The sequence below is a fragment of the Lepisosteus platostomus genome, chromosome 3, assembly GCF_059453375.1.
Source record: "Lepisosteus platostomus isolate fLepPlt1 chromosome 3, fLepPlt1.hap1, whole genome shotgun sequence".
Taxonomy (NCBI): Eukaryota; Metazoa; Chordata; class Actinopteri; order Semionotiformes; family Lepisosteidae; genus Lepisosteus; species Lepisosteus platostomus.
This window is the reverse complement of record NC_142613.1, coordinates 8,188,389-8,207,842: the sequence shown is the minus strand read 5'-3', so window position 1 is coordinate 8,207,842 and position 19,454 is coordinate 8,188,389. Positions and strand designations below refer to the sequence as shown.

At 40.3% G+C, this 19,454-nt stretch overlaps 3 protein-coding genes across 6 annotated transcripts; 2 read left to right on the top strand and 1 right to left on the bottom strand.

Moving 5' to 3' along the window:
- Nucleotides 1–2,458: 2,458 nt before the first annotated feature.
- lsm1 (LSM1, U6 small nuclear RNA associated) lies at nt 2,459–5,227 on the bottom strand. Its single transcript, XM_088624212.1, has 4 exons — nt 5,040–5,227; nt 4,387–4,455; nt 3,831–3,946; nt 2,459–3,038 (listed from the first exon to the last, which is right to left on the bottom strand). The coding sequence occupies exons 1-4, from the start codon at nt 5,083–5,085 to the stop codon at nt 2,868–2,870; spliced, it is 402 nt and encodes a 133-aa protein (XP_088480338.1). The 5' UTR covers nt 5,086–5,227; the 3' UTR covers nt 2,459–2,867.
- Nucleotides 5,228–6,028: 801 nt separating this feature from the next.
- bag4 (BAG cochaperone 4) lies at nt 6,029–13,773 on the top strand. 2 transcript variants are annotated; one of them, XM_088624208.1, is made up of 5 exons: nt 6,029–6,381; nt 9,000–9,125; nt 9,622–9,807; nt 9,920–10,189; nt 10,835–13,773. In XM_088624208.1, the coding sequence occupies exons 1-5, from the start codon at nt 6,220–6,222 to the stop codon at nt 11,261–11,263; spliced, it is 1,173 nt and encodes a 390-aa protein (XP_088480334.1). In that variant the 5' UTR covers nt 6,029–6,219; the 3' UTR covers nt 11,264–13,773. The 2 variants fall into 2 exon arrangements, with proteins under 2 accessions (XP_088480334.1, XP_088480333.1); XM_088624207.1 differs by having other exon boundaries at nt 10,832–13,773.
- A 1,379-nt stretch (nt 13,774–15,152) lies between these two features.
- dusp26 (dual specificity phosphatase 26) lies at nt 15,153–18,805 on the top strand. 3 transcript variants are annotated; one of them, XM_088624209.1, is made up of 4 exons: nt 15,153–15,356; nt 16,143–16,349; nt 17,613–17,824; nt 18,022–18,805. In XM_088624209.1, exons 2-4 carry the CDS (start codon nt 16,177–16,179, stop codon nt 18,219–18,221), a joined length of 585 nt encoding a protein of 194 aa, XP_088480335.1. In that variant the 5' UTR covers nt 15,153–15,356; nt 16,143–16,176; the 3' UTR covers nt 18,222–18,805. The 3 variants fall into 3 exon arrangements, with proteins under 3 accessions (XP_088480335.1, XP_088480336.1, XP_088480337.1); XM_088624210.1 differs by having other exon boundaries at nt 15,154–15,356; nt 16,146–16,349; XM_088624211.1 differs by lacking the exon at nt 15,153–15,356 and adding an exon at nt 15,506–15,550 and having other exon boundaries at nt 16,146–16,349.
- The last annotated feature ends 649 nt before the right edge of the window (nt 18,806–19,454 follow it).

Here is a 19,454-nt window from a genome sequence, read left to right as displayed (position 1 = left end):
AACACTCGCAGCCGTGAGAGGATGAAGCAGGCATCGATGTTTTTATATGCACAACCAACTCCACACATTCAAAGCAAAAAAGAAAGAAGTAGATAATGTGAAAGAAAAATGTACAAGTTGTTTGAAGTATTCAAACTCTTTGCCAAGGCAAACCTAAATTAATTCTACCAGAGCAGAAAACAAATCCTCAAATCCCAAATTAATTCAGCTGCACAAAATAAACCTTAACTAGCTACATAGTTAGTTGTGTCATTAAGGACTGGAAAGCACCCATACACTGCCTGCCTCAGTTTCCTCCTTGGCCAGCTGCTATTATGCTGATGGCAACTTTGAAAGAGCTACAGCATTCAGTGGCTGAGACAACGTCCATGACTCAACAATATTTCAGTCATTCCACAAAGCTGTGTTGTATGCCAGAGCAGAAAACAAATCTCAAATCCCACACGGGGTTTACAACAAAACATTACAAGACACTGCAAGATATGTGGCAAACGGTTTTGTGTGGTCAAACATGACAATTTTGGAACCTTTTGGTCTAAATGGAAAGCATTTCATTTGATGCTAAACCAGCCTAGTGCCTACTTAGTCCATACCATTCCTACCACCAAGCACGATGGTGGTAACATCATGTTATACTTCTCCTTGTCATCAACAGGGACTGGAAAGTGTGTCAAGACTGATGGGAACATACAGTAGATGGAGTAAAGTACTGGCAAATCTTAGAGAAAAGTTGCTTCACACCTAAAAGTGGCACAAATATTCATCTTTCAGCTTGACAGTGATCCAAAGAGCAAGGCCAGATATTACAGAATCTGTTAATATCCTTAAGTGACCCAGTCAAATTGCCGTCTTGCATCTTTTTTACAATCTACGTAGAGACGTGCAAAAAGTTGTTTGTAAGAGATCTCAACTTCAGCTTGAGCAAATCTGCAAAATTATACTAAGCTGATGTGCAAAACTACTTGCAGTTGTAACTGCTGTCAACAGTGCTTCCATCAAATATTGAGTTCACAGGTCTGAATACTTAAATTAGCAACATTAATGATTATTAAACAAGTTAAGATTTTTATTGTCCCCTGAGGGAATTTTTTTTATGAACACCCACTTTAAGATTTGCTCAAACTGTCAAGTTGGAAGGGGAGCATCAGTGAACTGCAGTCTTCTAGCCTTTCCACAGACTCTCAGTGGGATTCAGGTCTGGGCTGTGGCTGGGCCATAGGGACTTCATTGTGACTTTGGCTGGGTGCTTGGGATTGTCGTCCTGCTGGAATGTGAATATTTATCCCAGTCTAGGGTCTTGTGCTTTCTGAAGCACGTTCTCCTCAAGGCTTTGCTTGTACGTGGCACCATTTCCTTCTCTCCTGACACGTGGCCCAGGCCCTGCCACTGAAATGCATCCTTATAAAATGAAGCTGCCACCACCAGGCTTCTTGGAAGGGATGGTGTTACACAGGTGATGAGTTGTGCTCAGTTTGCACCTGGCATAGTGCTTTGTATTCAGGTTAAAGAGTTCAATACTGTTATTTATTGACCAAGGACCTCCTTGCCCAATTGCTCAGCTATGTTGCATACTGTACCCTACAAACCTGTCTATCTCCTCAGAATTCGGTCATGGAGATGGTTGCTTAGTCTTCATGGTACAGATTCTTTGACATGGACAGTTAGTTGGGGGATCGTTTATCGATAGGTATGGCTTCAGAAGAAATACATCAACCAATTGACCTGACCACTTGTGGAATCCAGAGTGTCGTAAAAAAAATATTTTAAATTATATGCAAGACAATTTCCCAAACTCTTCATTCCCCTTATTTGTGCAGATCACTACCTCTCTGACAGACCCACACCTGTGCAAGCCGGAGCTGTTTAGCTAAACCCACCCCACGCTCCCAGAGTGCGAGATGGTGCTCAGGGAATCCCACTCACAGCTGGCTAGTGGCCTGACTCGGGCTCGAACCCAAGGACCTTCTCCACAGAGGTTCAATTTTGTCTCTCACATTAGGCTAGAAGCCAGGGCTGTGGAGTACTAGGTTAATGGGAGGAGAGCTCATTTCATTTCCTCCGTGCACTGCAGTCTACTCAGAACTACAAATGAGGGACAGCCATGTGGTGGTCAGGTGTCCCATTAAGTATGGAGCAATGCACTCGTGTCACAGAAAAAAAAAGAAACTCTGACCAGATAAAACACACTGCTCACTGTACAGATTTCCCTTACCTTCAACACACTGTTGGTGCACAATACCTGCTTGAGCTAGCCACAAGTCATTAATTTAATATAGCTGAAAAAACAATTCTAAATGAAAAAATCAGGATAAACTAAAGAGCGGGTACAAATACAGTAAGACATGGGTCTTTAAGTATTCCCAGCACCCTATATATATATATGTATTCAACAGTCAATCACAATTAAGTGTTATATTGCATGAAAACCAAAACACTAATATTTTTAAAGACCAAAATGTTGACAGTTTTTTAAACAATTCTTAGATTGTTCTCTGTTTATTTACATGGCAGCTCAAAACAGCCACCGTTATTCTGACAGAATAGTACAAAAAACAAAAAGTCCTTTTCATTTAAGAAACATAATATGAAAATAACTACAGCAGCTTAAAACAAGTGCTTTGTTGCGATTTGCCCTGGCGTCCAATGCGACACATATCAAAGGTAACAAAAAGACGATTAGTTTAGATCCATAATTCGCCATTCATTTGAAATACTATTAGACAAAACATAACGTGGCAAGTTCTGTTGGGGGTAAATATTTTCTTTCCTCTCCCTTCAGGACATGATCATGTTAGTTTGTGAAAACAACAACAACCTGTCATCATCTTGGTTTTAAAACTGAAAGGTCCAATTAAAATAAAAGGGATTCAGTATTCATCTAGGGTGTCTGCTCGTGGGATAGACAGTCCACGGTCCTTAAGTGCTTGTAGTTTTAATTTCTCTGCCTCTTGTTTAGCCTGCTGTTCCTCCCTCTGCTCTTCCAAAATCTCCTCAATGGAAACTTGTTGCAGGACTGTATCACTCTCCTTCTCCAGATCCTAGGAATCAAACACAGACCAGTTTAAGGCTCTCTGCTGATTTGATCTATTTTTATTTGTTTAGTTAGATGTGCAGTGTGCTAAGATAAAGCAAGCCTGGGCAGAGAAAAAAAAAAAGACAACAGATATTCTAATAAGGCTGAAAGTTACAATATATCATCCTCAGTTTCCAAAGTCCTTTATAGGATTAACAGTGGAGCGTCCTTTATAATGTTTTTGAATTTCTGATTTGGAGATAATTTTTTCCCTTCTACATACCCAGAAAATCACAGATATTTTTTTCTAGCATCAATAGATCCATGTATTTGGCTTCACTCAAGTTCAAAGTCTTTCCAGTTGATTGCAGTGAGATACCTTGCTATCATATGTTCGATAAATTGATCTTTTCAGAGGCATGTTCACAACGTGCTGAAAAGCCCAACTGCGCTACACATCCAGTAATTGTATATGACAAATGTACAACCATAGGTAGTGCCAGCTTCACCCTGCTGTGAGAATCTTTTACTTCCATTACATTTAATCTTCTGGGTATAAGCCAGTGACAGAGCTATTTTCAAGACAGCATTCAAAGGGAGTTTGAGAAACTGGGTATTTGCAACCAGATCAACTGCCATTTTTTCAAGCCTATCCTTTTTTGTGAAATTAGTTTTTCCAGATCAGTTTATTTTCAGAAAATAACAAAAACAAGTCTGTGTATATAGGACTGATTCAAGGAAACTGTTTTCAGAGCCACATCCTTAGAAACATTCTAACTGATGAAACAAGCTACTATAGAAGGAGAAGCCTACTTACTATTTCTCCAAGCAGAACAACATTTTCCCCCCTCACTATAAATATTCCTCGAGGGATGTCTCCATACTTTCTGCCCACATGGATACGTTCCACTGTTTGATGCAAGACTAAATTAGCTGCAAATTAAACGGAAATGCAGTTAAAAATCCATTAGCAAGGAACTCTCAAATGCACCGATTCACAGTGATCAAGTTAAATCTTTTTTCTTTCTGAAATGTTAGCTCCAAGATATAAAAATGTGGAAGTCTCAGTTGTCACAACACAGAATTTAGGGATTGTGATTAACATAACTACAGGATTTACCTACCAAGAGAAAAAACAGCAGCTTTTTTCGTTGAAATTGATCACTAACAAAACAACTAAGAAAATCTAACTGAATGCAACAAGAAAGCAGAAAAAATGAAGTCATTTTAAAGGAACCAATTTCATTTCCGAGTTGTATGATGATACGCATGTCCTGGCAAATTGTATTTTTACGTTATTCCCCCCCAAGTTGAATGCAAGTCACGGAGAAAATCTTTAAAGCTAAACCCAAGTGATCCACAATGATTCTTACCAAACTGATCAATACTTCGCAGAAATCCAATCAGTGTTCGCCCGTCTCGTAGAAGGACAAGATGTTTTTCTGCAAAAGAAAAAAAAAACCAATACAGCAAAAGATCTTGATGGTAATCGTTCACTACAGGACGTGCAACGACATCATAGTCAGGAACAAATAAAAACAATAACTTAATTGAGCAATGCAATGAAACATTTTATGTTTTAGTCTCCACTCATCGACAAGTATTATTAAATGTTATAGGGAAATAACACATGCATGGCAGCTAGCCGTAATGTCTTATGTCCTTGTAGGTCGGTTTTACCATAACAGAAACGTAGGTAAGTGACAGAAAAGTAAAATGATATGTGCACGTTTATTTTGCGATAGATTATTATTTTCTAAACCGTTTCGACATGGTTCGACGAGGTGAGAGTTAAGGGAGGAATTGGGACACCTAACCTGAGGCATTCAAATATTGACTAAACAACATCGCCGTTTACTGCATTTTCTAAGCAATACCAGTCACTCACATTAAAAAACAACACGGGGAAAAGCCGCTTTACTAGCGAAAAAAATAACAATACACCGCTTGCTCTTTCACAACCGAGCAGAGCTTCACAAGATACATTGTAAGGTACGGATCAGCAGTAATTAAACGTATTACTTACTGTCGATATCCTCAATTAGACTCGCTGTTCCCGGCATATAATTCATTTTCTTAAGCGCTATTCAACTATGCTATTTTAAAGTTGGAAATAATTATAAAGAGCCGTTTTCTGGCCATGAATCATTCAAAATGTGTGTATCCTTGCCTTGACAGGAAGTGCAAGGTTAGTGTAAGACCTGCACTTCCTCTGTGATTTAACTCTTTATTTGATGTTCCACTTAAGAAAATTTACAGATCTCGTGAAGAGTGAAAACTAAATTGGGGATAAAAACATTAAAATGTATATTTATTGGCATAGTTACTAGTGGATATGCATGTTATAAATTAAATACATTTCACATTTGTCGTGCTCTTTTGTGTGTAAAGAGTTGAGTTCTATTGATTGCAAATTTGAAGCAAATTTCAATATCCTACCGGAGGATTAGATATTACGCTACTATAGAGTGAGAGCAGAGAGACTGAAGAAGTTGATTTGTGTTATATACTCCCTATTCGTATTCAGTTGTTTTAAACTTGTCTTGTTCCGATTGAGAAGAGTCAAAACGTTACTGGAATATAAACTTCCCACCATGTCTGATTCAAGGTTAAATAGTATTGATTTTACATCATTAGGATTACCTAACCAATTTATATAATTAGTTATGCAAATTATAATCAAGAGACCAAACTCAATGATGGTGTTAATAAACACAGCCGTTACACTGTGCCATCATATAGCACCACGAAGCTTAAAGGAACGTATTCTGCAAGTAGATATGACAAATATTGACGCATCAAGGATGCGTTATTCCATCCCAAATGTCCCTAGAGATACTTTAGAAGAACCTTTGACGTCCCCTTTAAATTCCCCGGCAAAAACCAGAAGTGACGTCAGTCAGAAGGGCACCAAGACCCCGCTTTCATCTATAGGTCGTTTTCCAGGATGTAGGTGGGACCTGTTTCCGAGTTCTGAACACCTATTGGTCAAAAAATGATTTAACCTATGACGTAAGAAGAGTGTGCCCTCATGTAATAATTGCCATCTAGGACGAGGAAAGCAGAGTTCCTCAAACTTAAAGGGGCGGTACACGTTTCGCGTCTCATTGTTTTATGTGATTGTGTTCCGTTTTAAACGCACAGCCACAGAACTCTAGCCGTACGCTGTTTTAACAGGGAATGTCAAGTTGGTAAAATCGGGCTCAATGGCGTACGATTCGTTAGGCAACGAGAGAGGTCGTGCAAATGGTGGAGATCCTGTATGGGCGATGCACCAAATGCAATCAAATCCCAAAGGAACCTGGCCTCCTTATAGCAACAACTCGGAAAACAACAACTGGAATGCCCCTATGGTGACAGGCAGTCGGGTAAGTAGTGCTTAGCTTAGGATGCATATTGGTGATCTTTCGTGTAACTTGTGGCAGCGTTGAATAGGCTATGGGGCTTATCTTCAGCAGCTACAGTAGGATACCTTATAGATGTTTGAATCTGGTTGAATACCTCGTTTCTTCTTAATTGAACTTTATTATTCATTAATTTCCTTCCAGTATTTTCACTCGAGTGTCACACATTAAACGACTTGTCGTTGTCGTTGTTGTCTTAAGTACCGTATTAACCCCTTTATATTTTTTACTATACTGTGCTGATGTAACAGCACACAGGCTTAGATCAACATAACTATAAGACGGACATTTAAGGCAGACAATAACTTAAATTACTTAAAGCTACTTAAAAGCCGACGTGTAGAAGCAGTTTTCTTAACCACCTAAAAATATTTACTGGCTCGGCATCGTACCGTACAAAGAAGAGCAAATAATTCCTTATCTTAGGTGCATAGACATTTTACCAAATATAAGGCATGACCAGAGGGAGCATAAAGTTGTCAAATAAACTTTTATTTACAGTGCAGCAAAAATGTGTAAAACTTTGCAAGTTAATACTTAAGTCCAAACCACAGTTTATAAGTAACCAGTGCAGTGATCGCAGGAGAGGGGTGGCATGAATACACGTGATTGATATAGATTTTATGAGGGAGTAAGCAGCACTGCTTTGCACAATTTGAAATCTTTCAGTTGTGTTTTAGAGATACCAGTAAGCAGGATCAGTCCTAGAATAATAATAATTAAAAAAAAAAACTAAGACGAGTTTCTTAGCATACGATAGTCAAGCAAAATACAAGTACTTCAAAACGATGCTCTAACATGTTGGTGGCCAAACCACTGGTCCTGGAGAGCTACAGTCCAGTAGGTCCTATAGTAACCTTTTAAATCTTAATTCGTAAATACATTGAACTTGTTTCTCAAGTGATTTTGATTTCATTTCAGATCAAAAATTCGTCTCGGAACTGAATGTCCTGCTTCTGTGGTCAAAATGAAATTGTTTCAAGCATTTGAAAATGGATTTAAGGGTGACCTTATGACCAGCTGGATTGTGCCTCTTCAACAGCACGGCTGGCTACCGCTAGCTTCTTATTATACACACGATTATCAAATGACTGCCTTAAACTTCTGGATTTGTCAGTCTGATGCTGAGAACAAACAAGTTATGAAATTTTGATACCTACAAGATTACATGCAAAGACTGTTAGAGTATGTGACCTAGAAATTAGGTCATTATTATCACCAGCATAGAAACAATAAGTGTTCTGCCTCTGTATTATTTGGATGAAGGGTAATATATACTGTACTATAGTTAGTGGATAACAGAGAGCCCTGTTTTATCGACTCCGATGAACACCAGTAAGGAACAAGTTTGTGGAAGAAGTACAGTGAAGAAGTGATACACACTGTCTTTTTGTACAGACAGGACACAAACTAACAAAGAACAGTGTTAGTAATGCAAATTTTAAATTGTTTAAGGGGATTGTTATGATGGACAGCGTCAAAGGCAAGCAACACAAGAATGGTCTAGCAAACAGAAATGGTCATTAACAAATCATTTACAACTCGAACCACAGCAGTTTATGTGCTGTTTTTTAGCCTATACAGAGACTGAAATGGAAAAGTTTCACTTAATTAATTTCTATTCAGATGGGTTTGCAACTGAAGGATCACACTAGAACAGTTGTTACAAAGAAAGATGTGAAATGAGTCTGCCTTTGCTAAGGGTATTTTTACTTAATTACTTAATAATGAAAACAGGTGGTCATTTTAAGTATTCCAGCAGTCAGGTCAGATGGAGTGACCTGTTAAAAAATGAAAAAATAATGGAGTTTTTTGGAGATTCCAATCATATTCCTTCAGTTCTCAAAGCAGAAATATTTGATCTGATGACAGCTTTCATCCTCCAAAAATCAGTCACTAGATAAAACAGTTTTTGCTTTGGTAGAATGGACTCATAGATTAAACAGATTGAGTGTTTTCTGTCTGATTTCCATTTGCATTCAAATTGACGACCTGCAGAACTGGACCCCAGTTCATCAAGTTTCGGGACAATGATGCCCAGCTGAAAAGTTTAATCATATCCTTCAGTGACAGAGAACCATGATTATAAAGATGTGATTCTAAACTAAACTCAAAAAGATCTGCCACCAGGTTTGTTCAGTAAAACATTTTTTTTTCATGTGAGTGTCAATTAAACATTTTGACCATGGTGTGTTTAAGATTTTTGTTTTGCATTTTTCTTGAAATGACAGCCAAAAAAATAGAATATTAAAAAATCTCAGTTAACGTTCCAAGAGTATTGATACACGGGGAAATGAAAATATCTCCTCTAAGTAACTAATATTATCACATTGGGAGGATGGTGGTTAATCCCTATATTCAGGTGTAGACAGCATCCTTGGGGTTTGTTAGCCTACTGTTGATAAAGGAATGCAGAACTAGTACCAACATGTTGGACAAAGATGTCCACATGTACGACTCATCGTCCCCTGAAGGAGCTGACAGATTTTTTGGAGGAGGCTGGTTTTTGCTGTTCTGTAGCACTGCAATACTCTTTGCCGCAGTAAACATGGTAACCTTCTAACAGCTGGTTTGTCTCATAGGACTCAGTACCCTACCCTGGCTATCCATCCAACTACTGGTACCCACCATCTCACCCAGCCGGTCCATATTCAAATACATATTCTCCTGGAACAGAAGTCAATGGACAGACTCCATACAACCCCCAGGTACAGTATTGAGTGATTCTGCTTCACTGCATGAAACTCAATCGGTGGACTGGCTCACTCAAGTGCTCCTCCCCTCGGTCTATAAGAGAGGTTGTTTTAATCACATTATACTATCAAGCTTGATATTCTCAACATTCAAGTGAAAAGCCATGTGCATCAAGTTGTTTCACAAGCTATTACAATAGTAATCAATAATTGATTGGAAAACTGTCATATTTTATACTAAGACTAAAGCAGTAGAAGTTGTGGATAATTACATTGGATTAAAGTGGCCAAGTTGCACTGAACTTATGGAGTTTAACATGTTGAAATGAGTCCCTGGCAAGACTGAATGCAATAACTCTCTTAAAACATATGTTCTGTCAAAATGAGTATGAAATTTCACTTCCTCCTCTCTTAGTTTATATAGGATGTAAAAGATGTAAAGCTCTGGATACCTTTTGCTTTTGTTGTTTGTGTGCTCAGAGATGCTTTACAATTCCATTTTGCTTCACAGGCAATGCCAGCCTACCATAACGGGGTCTATTCCGGTGCTCTCCACCCCTCCAACCCCTTCTATTGTGGTGATCAGCCACCAGGAACACCCCCATACCCGTCCCAAGGGTGCCCTAATCCTGCGACAGTAGGAGTGGGCCAGCACCCTTCTCACCACCAACGTTATCCCGTTCCACACTGCCAGGGGGTAGGGTACTCATCACCGCTTTCTTCTGGGCTGGCAGCTTTGATACAGAACTAAAGTTACATCACAAGAGCCAACAGCTGTTATCCTACTTTTTGCGTGTCTCCTCTCCTAGGCTCCTGGTTACCCTCCTGCTTCCTACTCTCACTACGGAGATGGAGTTCATTCAGTACCCCAGAGCCATGCGTATCCTGCTCAGCCTGCAGTGCCCTCGAGACCTCCAGCCGAAGCCTGGTCTCACCCAGGGGGCTACGGGCACCCTCCTCAGCAACAGTGGCAGCCAGGCCCCCAGCCACCTCCTGGCCACTATGGAAACCCTTTCCTCTCCACACATCACTCACCCTGGCCCAGCCCTGAGCCTGCCACGCCACAGTACGACCCAAAGGTAACTGATGGCGGGCTGTGAGAATTCTAATATTTTTTGGATTACTTTGCTTGTGTAACTGCAGAGGGAAAACTAAATGTGCCCGGGGAGCTTCTAAAACAAAATCCTGTTTTGTTTCTGTAATTCCTATAAATGTGTAACACATGAAAAACACAACATATATGTAATATGAAGTAGTTCAGGTGGGTAGCTGCGTCAGCATGCATAGGCTGCAAAGGAACAAGTAATAGGTTTATTCCATGCTGAAAAGAGAAGAAAGAATACCCAACGTTTCGGCCGTGGAGCCTTTTTCAGGTGTGATACTGTACATATAATGTAGGGACCTTGTGGACAAGTTGATCCAATTTGTAAGTAAGCTATATCTCTTGCATTATTGAAATTTGTTATGGATTTGGTTTATAGAGCATAGACTAGTGCCAGCCTGTATATTCTTTTGTTAATTATTTGCTGAAGAGAAAATAATTCAGGTCTAGAAATAGTGGCTTGGCTTTTGTAAACTCCCATCTGTATAATGAAGTTATTTCTAAGATGATTTTGTTAATCTATACTGTATACCTATTTTGATTTTCACTTGCCAAAGTGTTTTGATCTTTTTCGGGTTTGTGTTGTCACCTGTCCTTTCTTTTTTTTTTCTTTTTCAAGCAGGACTCTCAGTACTGCGGCTACTCCCACCCAAATCAGCCTCCTCATCCCGGTGGACCCAAGCCCAGGTCACCCAACCCTAACCCCGGACAGGGCGGGGAGTACAGCGCCCCCCCGCAGTTGTACGGCAAGACGGGAACGGCACAGGAGCCTGCCCCGCCTCGAGAGGCGTCTCCGCCGAGCGACAACCCCGGCCTGTCCCGGGTGCAGCAGGTCCTGGCTCGGGTGGGCCTGCTGGAGGAGGACGTCGACGAGTTTGTGGGTCATAAAACAGACAAGAGCTACCGCTGCCTGGAGGAGCTGCTCACCAAAGAGCTGCTGGAGCTCGACTCGGTGGAAACCGGGGGGCAAGATCTCGTCCGGCAGGCCAGGAAGGAGGCCGTGCAGAAAGTACAAGGCATTCTCGACCGCCTGGAAAGGAAAGCTTTCTAGAGCCCCCTACGTTTCTTTTAGAAAGACGCACTCCTCCCATCATCCCAGCATTGGCACAGTGGCCCCACATCCTGGTGATCCCTCCTTTTCCTGTTCCACTGACCCCTGTAACTCTTACAGGATTCTCCCATGTATATTTTAGATGAGCAATGATATTAATCATTCAGGCCATCCCTGGTCCCCGAGAGTCCAGTTTTCCGGAACCCAGCAGGATTTATGGGTCACCCTTGAACCTTCAAATTCCAGACACTTTCAGCAATTTTGCTTTGAGCACCGAACCAGGTGAGTTATTCAGTTAGATCCTTTGTAGATTCTTTTAAATGAAGCCCTCTTAACCCTTAAGGACCACCAATGTTTGTTTCTGTCTAGAATTGATCCAAACCTCACATGCCTTCCACGTTTTAAGAAGTGGAGGATTTAGGGGTGACCCGCAGGACTCTGACCCTCCAGAGCTGGTTTTGCCACCCATGATTTCAGAGGTGTCCCAAGAGTCGCTGTAGTGCACATTCCATAAAAATTAGATTCACCTAATCTTGCTGGGGTATCTACCAACATGGAAAGGGCTAAAGTACTGTTCTGGGGTCTCTTTTTCCCTGTATCGTTTTCTTTGTCACTGATTTTTTGCATTCATTCTTTTATTTCCACTCAGCTGTTGCAGAGACATTCAGAATTGGAGTAACTAGGAGGTGCTGTTTGGGGAAATAATAGTTTACATATAATCAAATATGGATAACATTTTTTATAAAGTGGATTATTTATAAACATTTATTTTTACAGATATATAATTTATAAGCGTTGTACTTGAAAACGATATCCACCTTCTTCTGGGATTCTCAGAGTACACTAGGTGTTGGTGTATATGGACCACAAAGTGCGCTAGGTGATCCACTAATGATATGAATTGGCGTCATGTCCTTGTATGAGTAGATTGGCACAAGGCCATTGGACTTTACTGGTTTGTCTTATTTCTTACACTTACATTTTTCCTTGTGAAAATGTGAAGTTCTTCCCCGTCTGTTGTCTGTTTGGTCTGTATCCCACTACCTGTGATGAAACAAGTTGGTTCGGCTGGGAGGTATTGGGGTCCCCTTCCCCATTGTGAGAGAGCACGGGTAGTGTCCGGCTATGTTGAGGAAGCTGCTGTACAGAGAACTTATACAGCTCTGTAGGAAATAAAACAGCTTGATTGTACTTTTAGGCTTGCATTTATTTTTACAAACATTTGTGTCTATTTTTAAGTGTTTCCAGGGTTGATGTGGGCACCTTAATGTACCTGACTGTTTTCAGGCGCTTTTACTTTTAATATGATGTAATGAGTCTGTTGTTCTCAATTTACACATTGTGTGAGTAGTGGGTTTATTTGATAAAACTTTTAGTTTCGTTTTGCGTTCAGAGACATCTCTTGTCAGCACTGATCATGAACATTCTTCCCAAAGTATTTCTCATAAAAGTAGATCAGTATTAATGATGAAAAGTGTAATGTTTGTGATTTTGACGTACAGTAAACAGCTGTCTATAGTCAGGTTCTTTAAAGATTACCTGTGTTGTAGACCGCTTCTATCCTTGGTTGATTTGGGGAAAAAAGAATATTACTAGTCTTACTGGCAAAATACAAAAATTATTCGTGACTTAGCAAATGATATGGTTTGATAGAATTCCCATTGTGTTCATCCCAGCTAGGTTGTTTATTCAGACCAAATGACAGAGAGACCACCCTGCAATTTTCAAACATATTGTTTGAAATCCTTAATCCATCTCTGGGGGAAAATGACTATCACGTAAACATTTTATACATCTTGAAAAGAACTATCCATTCCACTCACAAATCATTGAAAAAATCATACAGGTCTGAATTAACGATCTAAAAAATGCATGTTGTTGCATATAATGTCCATATTGTTTGCTGTATGTGTAAGAATTATTTTCGCAATGGCACCTTCTAAAACTGATACTGCATTTTACACAGAACTCTGAGAGCAGTTTTTATTTGAGCAGTGAGTGGAGCCAGTCAGAGGAAATGACTATCCTACACCAGTTCATCTCTGTGTTGTCACTAGTCACAGTGTGGGATACCAGGCTGTAACTTGCCAATATCAGAATACTACCTGATCAATCTTTCAGTCTGACCAAGACCAAGACCTCCATTTGAACATTTTGTGGATGCAAAGCTTGAGAAGATGGAAAACCTGCTTATATTCTGTAACTACCAAATAAATATCCTAGAATCACATTTTTATGGGTTCCTAGAGGCACAAAAGTCATTTTTTGTGATTGTAATGTTAGATTTTTGTTTAAGTAATGAAGGATATTTTTTTCTTAGTACTGTAATATTGGCAGGCGTTTTTATCATCTACCAAATCTGTGGAGCTTTGCAAATGAAAGGAGAAAATGTTTCAGTGATCTGATCAAATTTTTGTTTCTGCTTAAAGTTCCTTAACAGTCTGAAGGGAGGATAACTATGTACATATCATCAGTTTCTTTAATAAAAGTTTTCAGTTTGTACACAACAATGTGTTTCCTTTTTATTTCAGCAGCCTCTAACAGCAAGACTCCTAGTCGATTTCCTGTATTTCTACATTCCACAATTTTTATTACTGGTTGTATCATTATTATTTTTTATACAGTAAGGACATGTGGGATCCTGCCTGAACCGATGGAAGATGATCAGGAACCAGTTTGTATTAAATGCTCGTTTCTCAGAATGGGAATGATTATGTAAACCTGTTTTTCACCGTAAGTGGGCAGTGTTTGATTCGTCATTACCAAAGTAACCATGAATGACTTTGGAGATGTTATCTGTATCCCTTGACAAGACGGCTGTGTTGCACAGCACATACTGTTGAAATCAACCTGGTTGTCCACATTATTGTACAATCATCTGATTGCTTAATTAGACTTTGTGCAAGAGATTTTAATTTTCAAACTAAATTGCTTATCCTCCATTATATGTTGGCCGTGACACATTGTACGTGCTTTCATATTTTTTTCTACAAATTTAACGTACCCATACACTTTTAGGTGTAGTTAGTACTAATGTACGGTTGTATACACCTGCGATTAATTGAATTTCAATAATCAATAATTTTCTTTGATGCCAAAGAAGCGTAAATCTCTGATGTTCTGTATTATTTTAAAAGGGGGGAACACGATTGTCGAATCTTTTGGGTCCGTCGGCATATTAGATGATAAGACGTTTAAAGTTGCGTGTTCTTACCACTGTAAGGTCTGGAGAGCTGCGGAGGACTGTCAGCCTAGTGAAAATCTCACCGTGGAAACCTGTGGTCAAGGACAATATTGAGCCGGACAGGTCGGACTAGAAAAGACCCAGACTGGCGCGTTCGCGTTGCAATCGGATTGTTCGGGGGGGACTTTACTGAAAAGGCTCGCTTTTACCCAGAGACTGTCTCTGAATACATTTTTGATTGACAGTTAAACTGCCTTTTTAAATTTTCTCCACAATCTCAACAATTACACCTGACCAGCGTCCATGTGACCGTATTAGCAAAACAAAAGAAGCTACTGAGGTTTTCCTCTTCTTGTTGGAGAGGGACGTTGTGTGTAGACGCGTAAAATAATAATAATAAAAAATTATTATTCTCAAAACGTGGTTTATTGCTTTACATCTACACAAAAATAGCAGAAGGGCATTAAATCGACGGACGTTTTGTTGTCAAAATCGTATCTAATAAGCTGTATCTATTGAATCCCCAGTTTCTAGTGAACAAACACAGTATGAGATCCCGTTTGTGATTTTCTTTCAGAAGGATCACCATTATTAAATAATAACAAACTAATTTCGCAAGAGATACATTCCCTTCGTCTAGATTTATTTTGTGACGATTATAACATTCCGTTGGTGATTGTTTTGCGGGGTGGCAGAGGGGGATGGTGACTGGGGTAAGGGCAGTGGGGAGGGTGATTGATACAAATTGAGTGAGGTTCCTTTGATATAAACAAACTCATCATCCGTCGTGCCGACTGCTTAAAATAGACTGCTGGATGTCAAAAGCAAAAAACATGGCTTCTGGTAGCCTGCTGGAATATTCGTTACAGGGCTGAGAGACGTCGAGATACTCAAAGCAACAGAGAAAAGGTAGGCTTACTGTAAATCCATACTGGATTCGTCGATTTTCACATTTTACGAATAAGAGACTGAAGAAGGAACGCAGCGCACTACGAAACCAACACACTGATTTTGTTTTTTCTACAGATAAATCCAGGGATTTTTGTTTCTTTATTCGTTTTTTTCCCCCAGAATTAAAATACATGTAAAAATAGTGATAGCAGGTAGGGAGCAAAACTGTTTACACTTTTTTAATTCTACACTTATTTTTGCTGGTTGATTTCTGCAGGAAACCGTCCGTATTTTAATTTATGACTTACCTGTTAAAGGACTACTACAGTATGTCTGCATGCATGTTGCTTACAGCAACTTTCTGTTTAGGTTTGAAGCTCGGCTCTAGCTAAAGGATCTATGCAAAAGTAATGTTTAAAAATAAGCAACAATGTGCAAAACGTTTGTGTTACGCAATGTTGTAGTATTTTAAAATTTTGATTCGAAACACTTGTGGAACTGCTGGTTGTTGGCAAAACAATTGCAAATACAATAGGTTACCTTACATATTAATAAGTGAATGTTGTAGAAAATGTGCACACAAACTGCGGATTAAATAATATAATCAGGACAATATGAAACTACTGCATGTACCAGTATCAGGAAGAATATTTATTCATATATTCAATATCTAATGCTTAGCCCCGACAATTAAAAATATGAACAGGTCTGTATGTAGTATATTCATTTAACCCAGGATGATAAAATGAAAATGATACCGTTTATGGCGATGGGAGATTACTAAAATGTTGTTTTTAATCTCAGCAGACAGTAATGTTCGCTGTATCCAGGGCCTCCAATGGCGTTCATGTCGAGATTCTCTCGGAGCAGCTCCAGGTCTCCGAATAGGAAGGACTCCGAGCGCAGCTCTCCTGTCCTGTCTGTGTACGAGCTGGAGCGGCTGTTGTACACGGGGAAGACCGCTTGCAACCACGCGGACGAAGTGTGGCCTGGCCTCTACATAGGCGACCAGTGAGTTGCGCTGCCAGTCTTTGCTGCTCCATATTCTGCATGTTGTCCTTGTGCTTGGTTTGTAACCTTCCTAGGATCAGACTAAGCTTCTTTACCGGAGTCCTCCATATTGGCTGACAATGTTCTTGGATTTTTCTTGAAATGCAATAAAAATGTAATAATATTTTGTTAATGGAAAGGGTCAAGGTTTATTCCATGCTCAAAAGACAGTCACTACCATATTTTGGTTGCGATTTCATTCTGTTAACCTGTGACTTCTGCCTATTCTTTCAAGGTGGAGCAAATCTCCTCTGCTAACACTACTCCTGCTCCTCTTACTGCAGATGGTAGTGGTAGAAGCAATGATATTAATGTTTGTACACTTGTTGCTGTTATTTTCAGGATAGTTGCAACAAGTAAAACCCTTCACCCCATTTGAATAGATATACTGTATAACTTTTGTGATGTCATGTTGCTTACAAATATTTTATGCATCTTGTGCTCAACAGCATGTGAGTATTTCAGGGCTTTTGAAACTTTGCTACATTTGCTATAGACTGCGCGTTTGAAAACATGTTTTTTAAGGACAAATAATGATGCTGATGATGAGGGGAACAGTGGGGCAGTGGTTAACATTGCTGCCTTACAGAGCCGGGGCCCTGGGTTCCATTCTGGACCTGGGGCACTATCTGCGTAGAGTTTCTGTGTTCTCCCCACCTTCGTGTAGGCTTAGTTGCTTTCTGGAAAACTGGCCCTAGAGTGAGTGTGCATGTCTGGGTCCGTGTCCTATGATGCACTGGTGTCACATCCAGCTTGCATCTGTCACGCCCTGTACTCCCAGAGGGCACTCTGCTTCTGTCCTGTTCCTAGTTCCCTGTGATTATTCATGTCTTTCCGGTGTGTCTTGCTGCGTAGCCTATTTACTTCCTGTGTCTGCTCTGATCCTCGCTCAGCATTGAGGGTCCAGATGTCATGAGACTCGCCTAGTACCAGGTCGCCCCACATCCACGGCCTGAGGGCATAGGTTTCTATACCGACATCGTCCGACCCCCCGAGCCTGGGATAACCTCTGTTTTACCCCTTTTGACGCTACACTTAGGGTCTTTATTGCTCTCCTGGCCATTCCAAGGCATGCCCTCCCGACATCCGTGACAGCATTCCTGCCTTGAGTCTCTTGCTTGCGGGGATAGGTCCTGGCTCCCCTGCTACCCTGTAGTGAAAGAAGTGTTAGAAAATGGCTGGATGGGCGGATGATGACAATGATGATAAACATGGATTTTGCAGGGATATAGCTGCTGACCGGCGTGAGTTGACAAAGCTCGGGATCACCCACATCCTGAACTGTGCCCATAGCAAGTGGCGAGGCGGGGCGGAACACTACCAGGGCATGAACATCACCTACCAGGGTATAGAGGCCCATGACTCGCCTACCTTTGATATGAGTGTCAACTTCTACCCTGCTGCAGAGTTCATCCACAAGGCACTGAGCAGTGGAGGTAAGTCTCTCAGGGATCAGGCTGTGACCATATTCAATATTCTTTGATAAGGTTCTTTTTAAATTTTAATAAGCAATTGCAGTACAGGAGGAATTCATTCATTTTTACAACACGTTTGCTTTAACTGCATAGTACTGCATGATGGAAGTCCAGGTTTGAGCTTTTCAGTTTACTTCTGTTTTGTTGCGGACCTGCAGGGAAAATTCTGGTTCACTGTGCTGTAGGGGTCAGTCGCTCAGCCACCTTGGTGCTGGCTTACCTCATGATCCGCCAGAACATGACCCTCGTCGAAGCCATCAAGACCGTCAAGGACCACCGTGGCATCATACCCAACCGGGGCTTCCTCCGTCAGCTCAACGGCCTCGATGGCATTTTGAGAGACAGCCGGAAAACCTAAGAAGGCTCCGGTACAGTCAATGGCTAAAAAATACTATCTTGAGAAAATCGCGCCATCGCTCTGTACCCTTATGAAAGTGTATTGTGGTGTATCATGGAAGAAAGACAGATCATATTAATTCATAGTTAGAAAAGCACAGTAAATCATGGTAGGAGCGCAGTAAATTCAGAGAAAATCTGAAAATACTTTGAAAATCTGCCTATGTACATTTTCCTAAGGGTATTTATTTGACTTTTTTGTTTTGCTTAGTAAGAAAGAGATCTTAAAAAACCCTGAAACCCGTTATTGCACAGCTGGGATCTGGAGAGTCATTAATAGTGCACATTATTCTATTTCCTCCTATTTGGCCAGCACTTCTTGGGGTTGACTACCTTCCACTGAGGGCAGTGATCAAGGTCAGCAGGATATCCAGTTAGCTGTGTCTATTGTTAGTGTAAGTGTTGCTTTAAGCTCCTTGATATCAACATGGAGTTTCTGTTAACCACTGCAGAACAGAATAAAGAAACAAACAGCCACAGACATTTAAATTCATGCCTTCTTTGGAGCCATAGGAAATTGTTATGAAAAGTAGAAAGATTGTGTTCACAATTTGCTCCATTTAAAAAAACAAGTGAAAAGCCTGACATTGACCTGGATGACCAATGATGATCCTCCATTTCCCAGATCTCTATAGATATGTAATAAGGTCAGGACTCAGTCAAACTGTAGCTATTGCTACTGCATCCATTTAAGCAGTATCCTGAGGTCTCAGTGTCAGGAAAGTGTGATGGAATAAGATTTTCTTGTTTGCTATGTACTGTCCTTGTGGTGCTGATGCCGTGCTTGAATGTTCTCTGCAGGGATTTGGGTTTTATTGGATGTGTCCTTACTTACAGTAACACTGGAAAATAGTAAAAAAAGGTAAACTTCTCGAACATCTTGAACATGAGCATTTCAAATGAAATGCAAGATTTTAAAGACACATCTCAAGTATCCTGCCTATCGTGGGAAATACCCTTTCCTAAATTCATACTCTTCACTTTTTATTTTTCCAAGACGTCAGGATAATATTTTGTAGCACAGAGCTGTGGGAAACCTGTCTTAAAGGAAAGGCAGTTCTTTCAATGTAGCAATTTGTAGATAGATGGTTAACTTTAGCAGCTAAACCAGTGATTGTACTTGTTGTTAAGTGAAGTATAGAATAATTAACTTTAGCATTGTACTTAGAGTCTGAACCAACCTTGTATTTAGGAG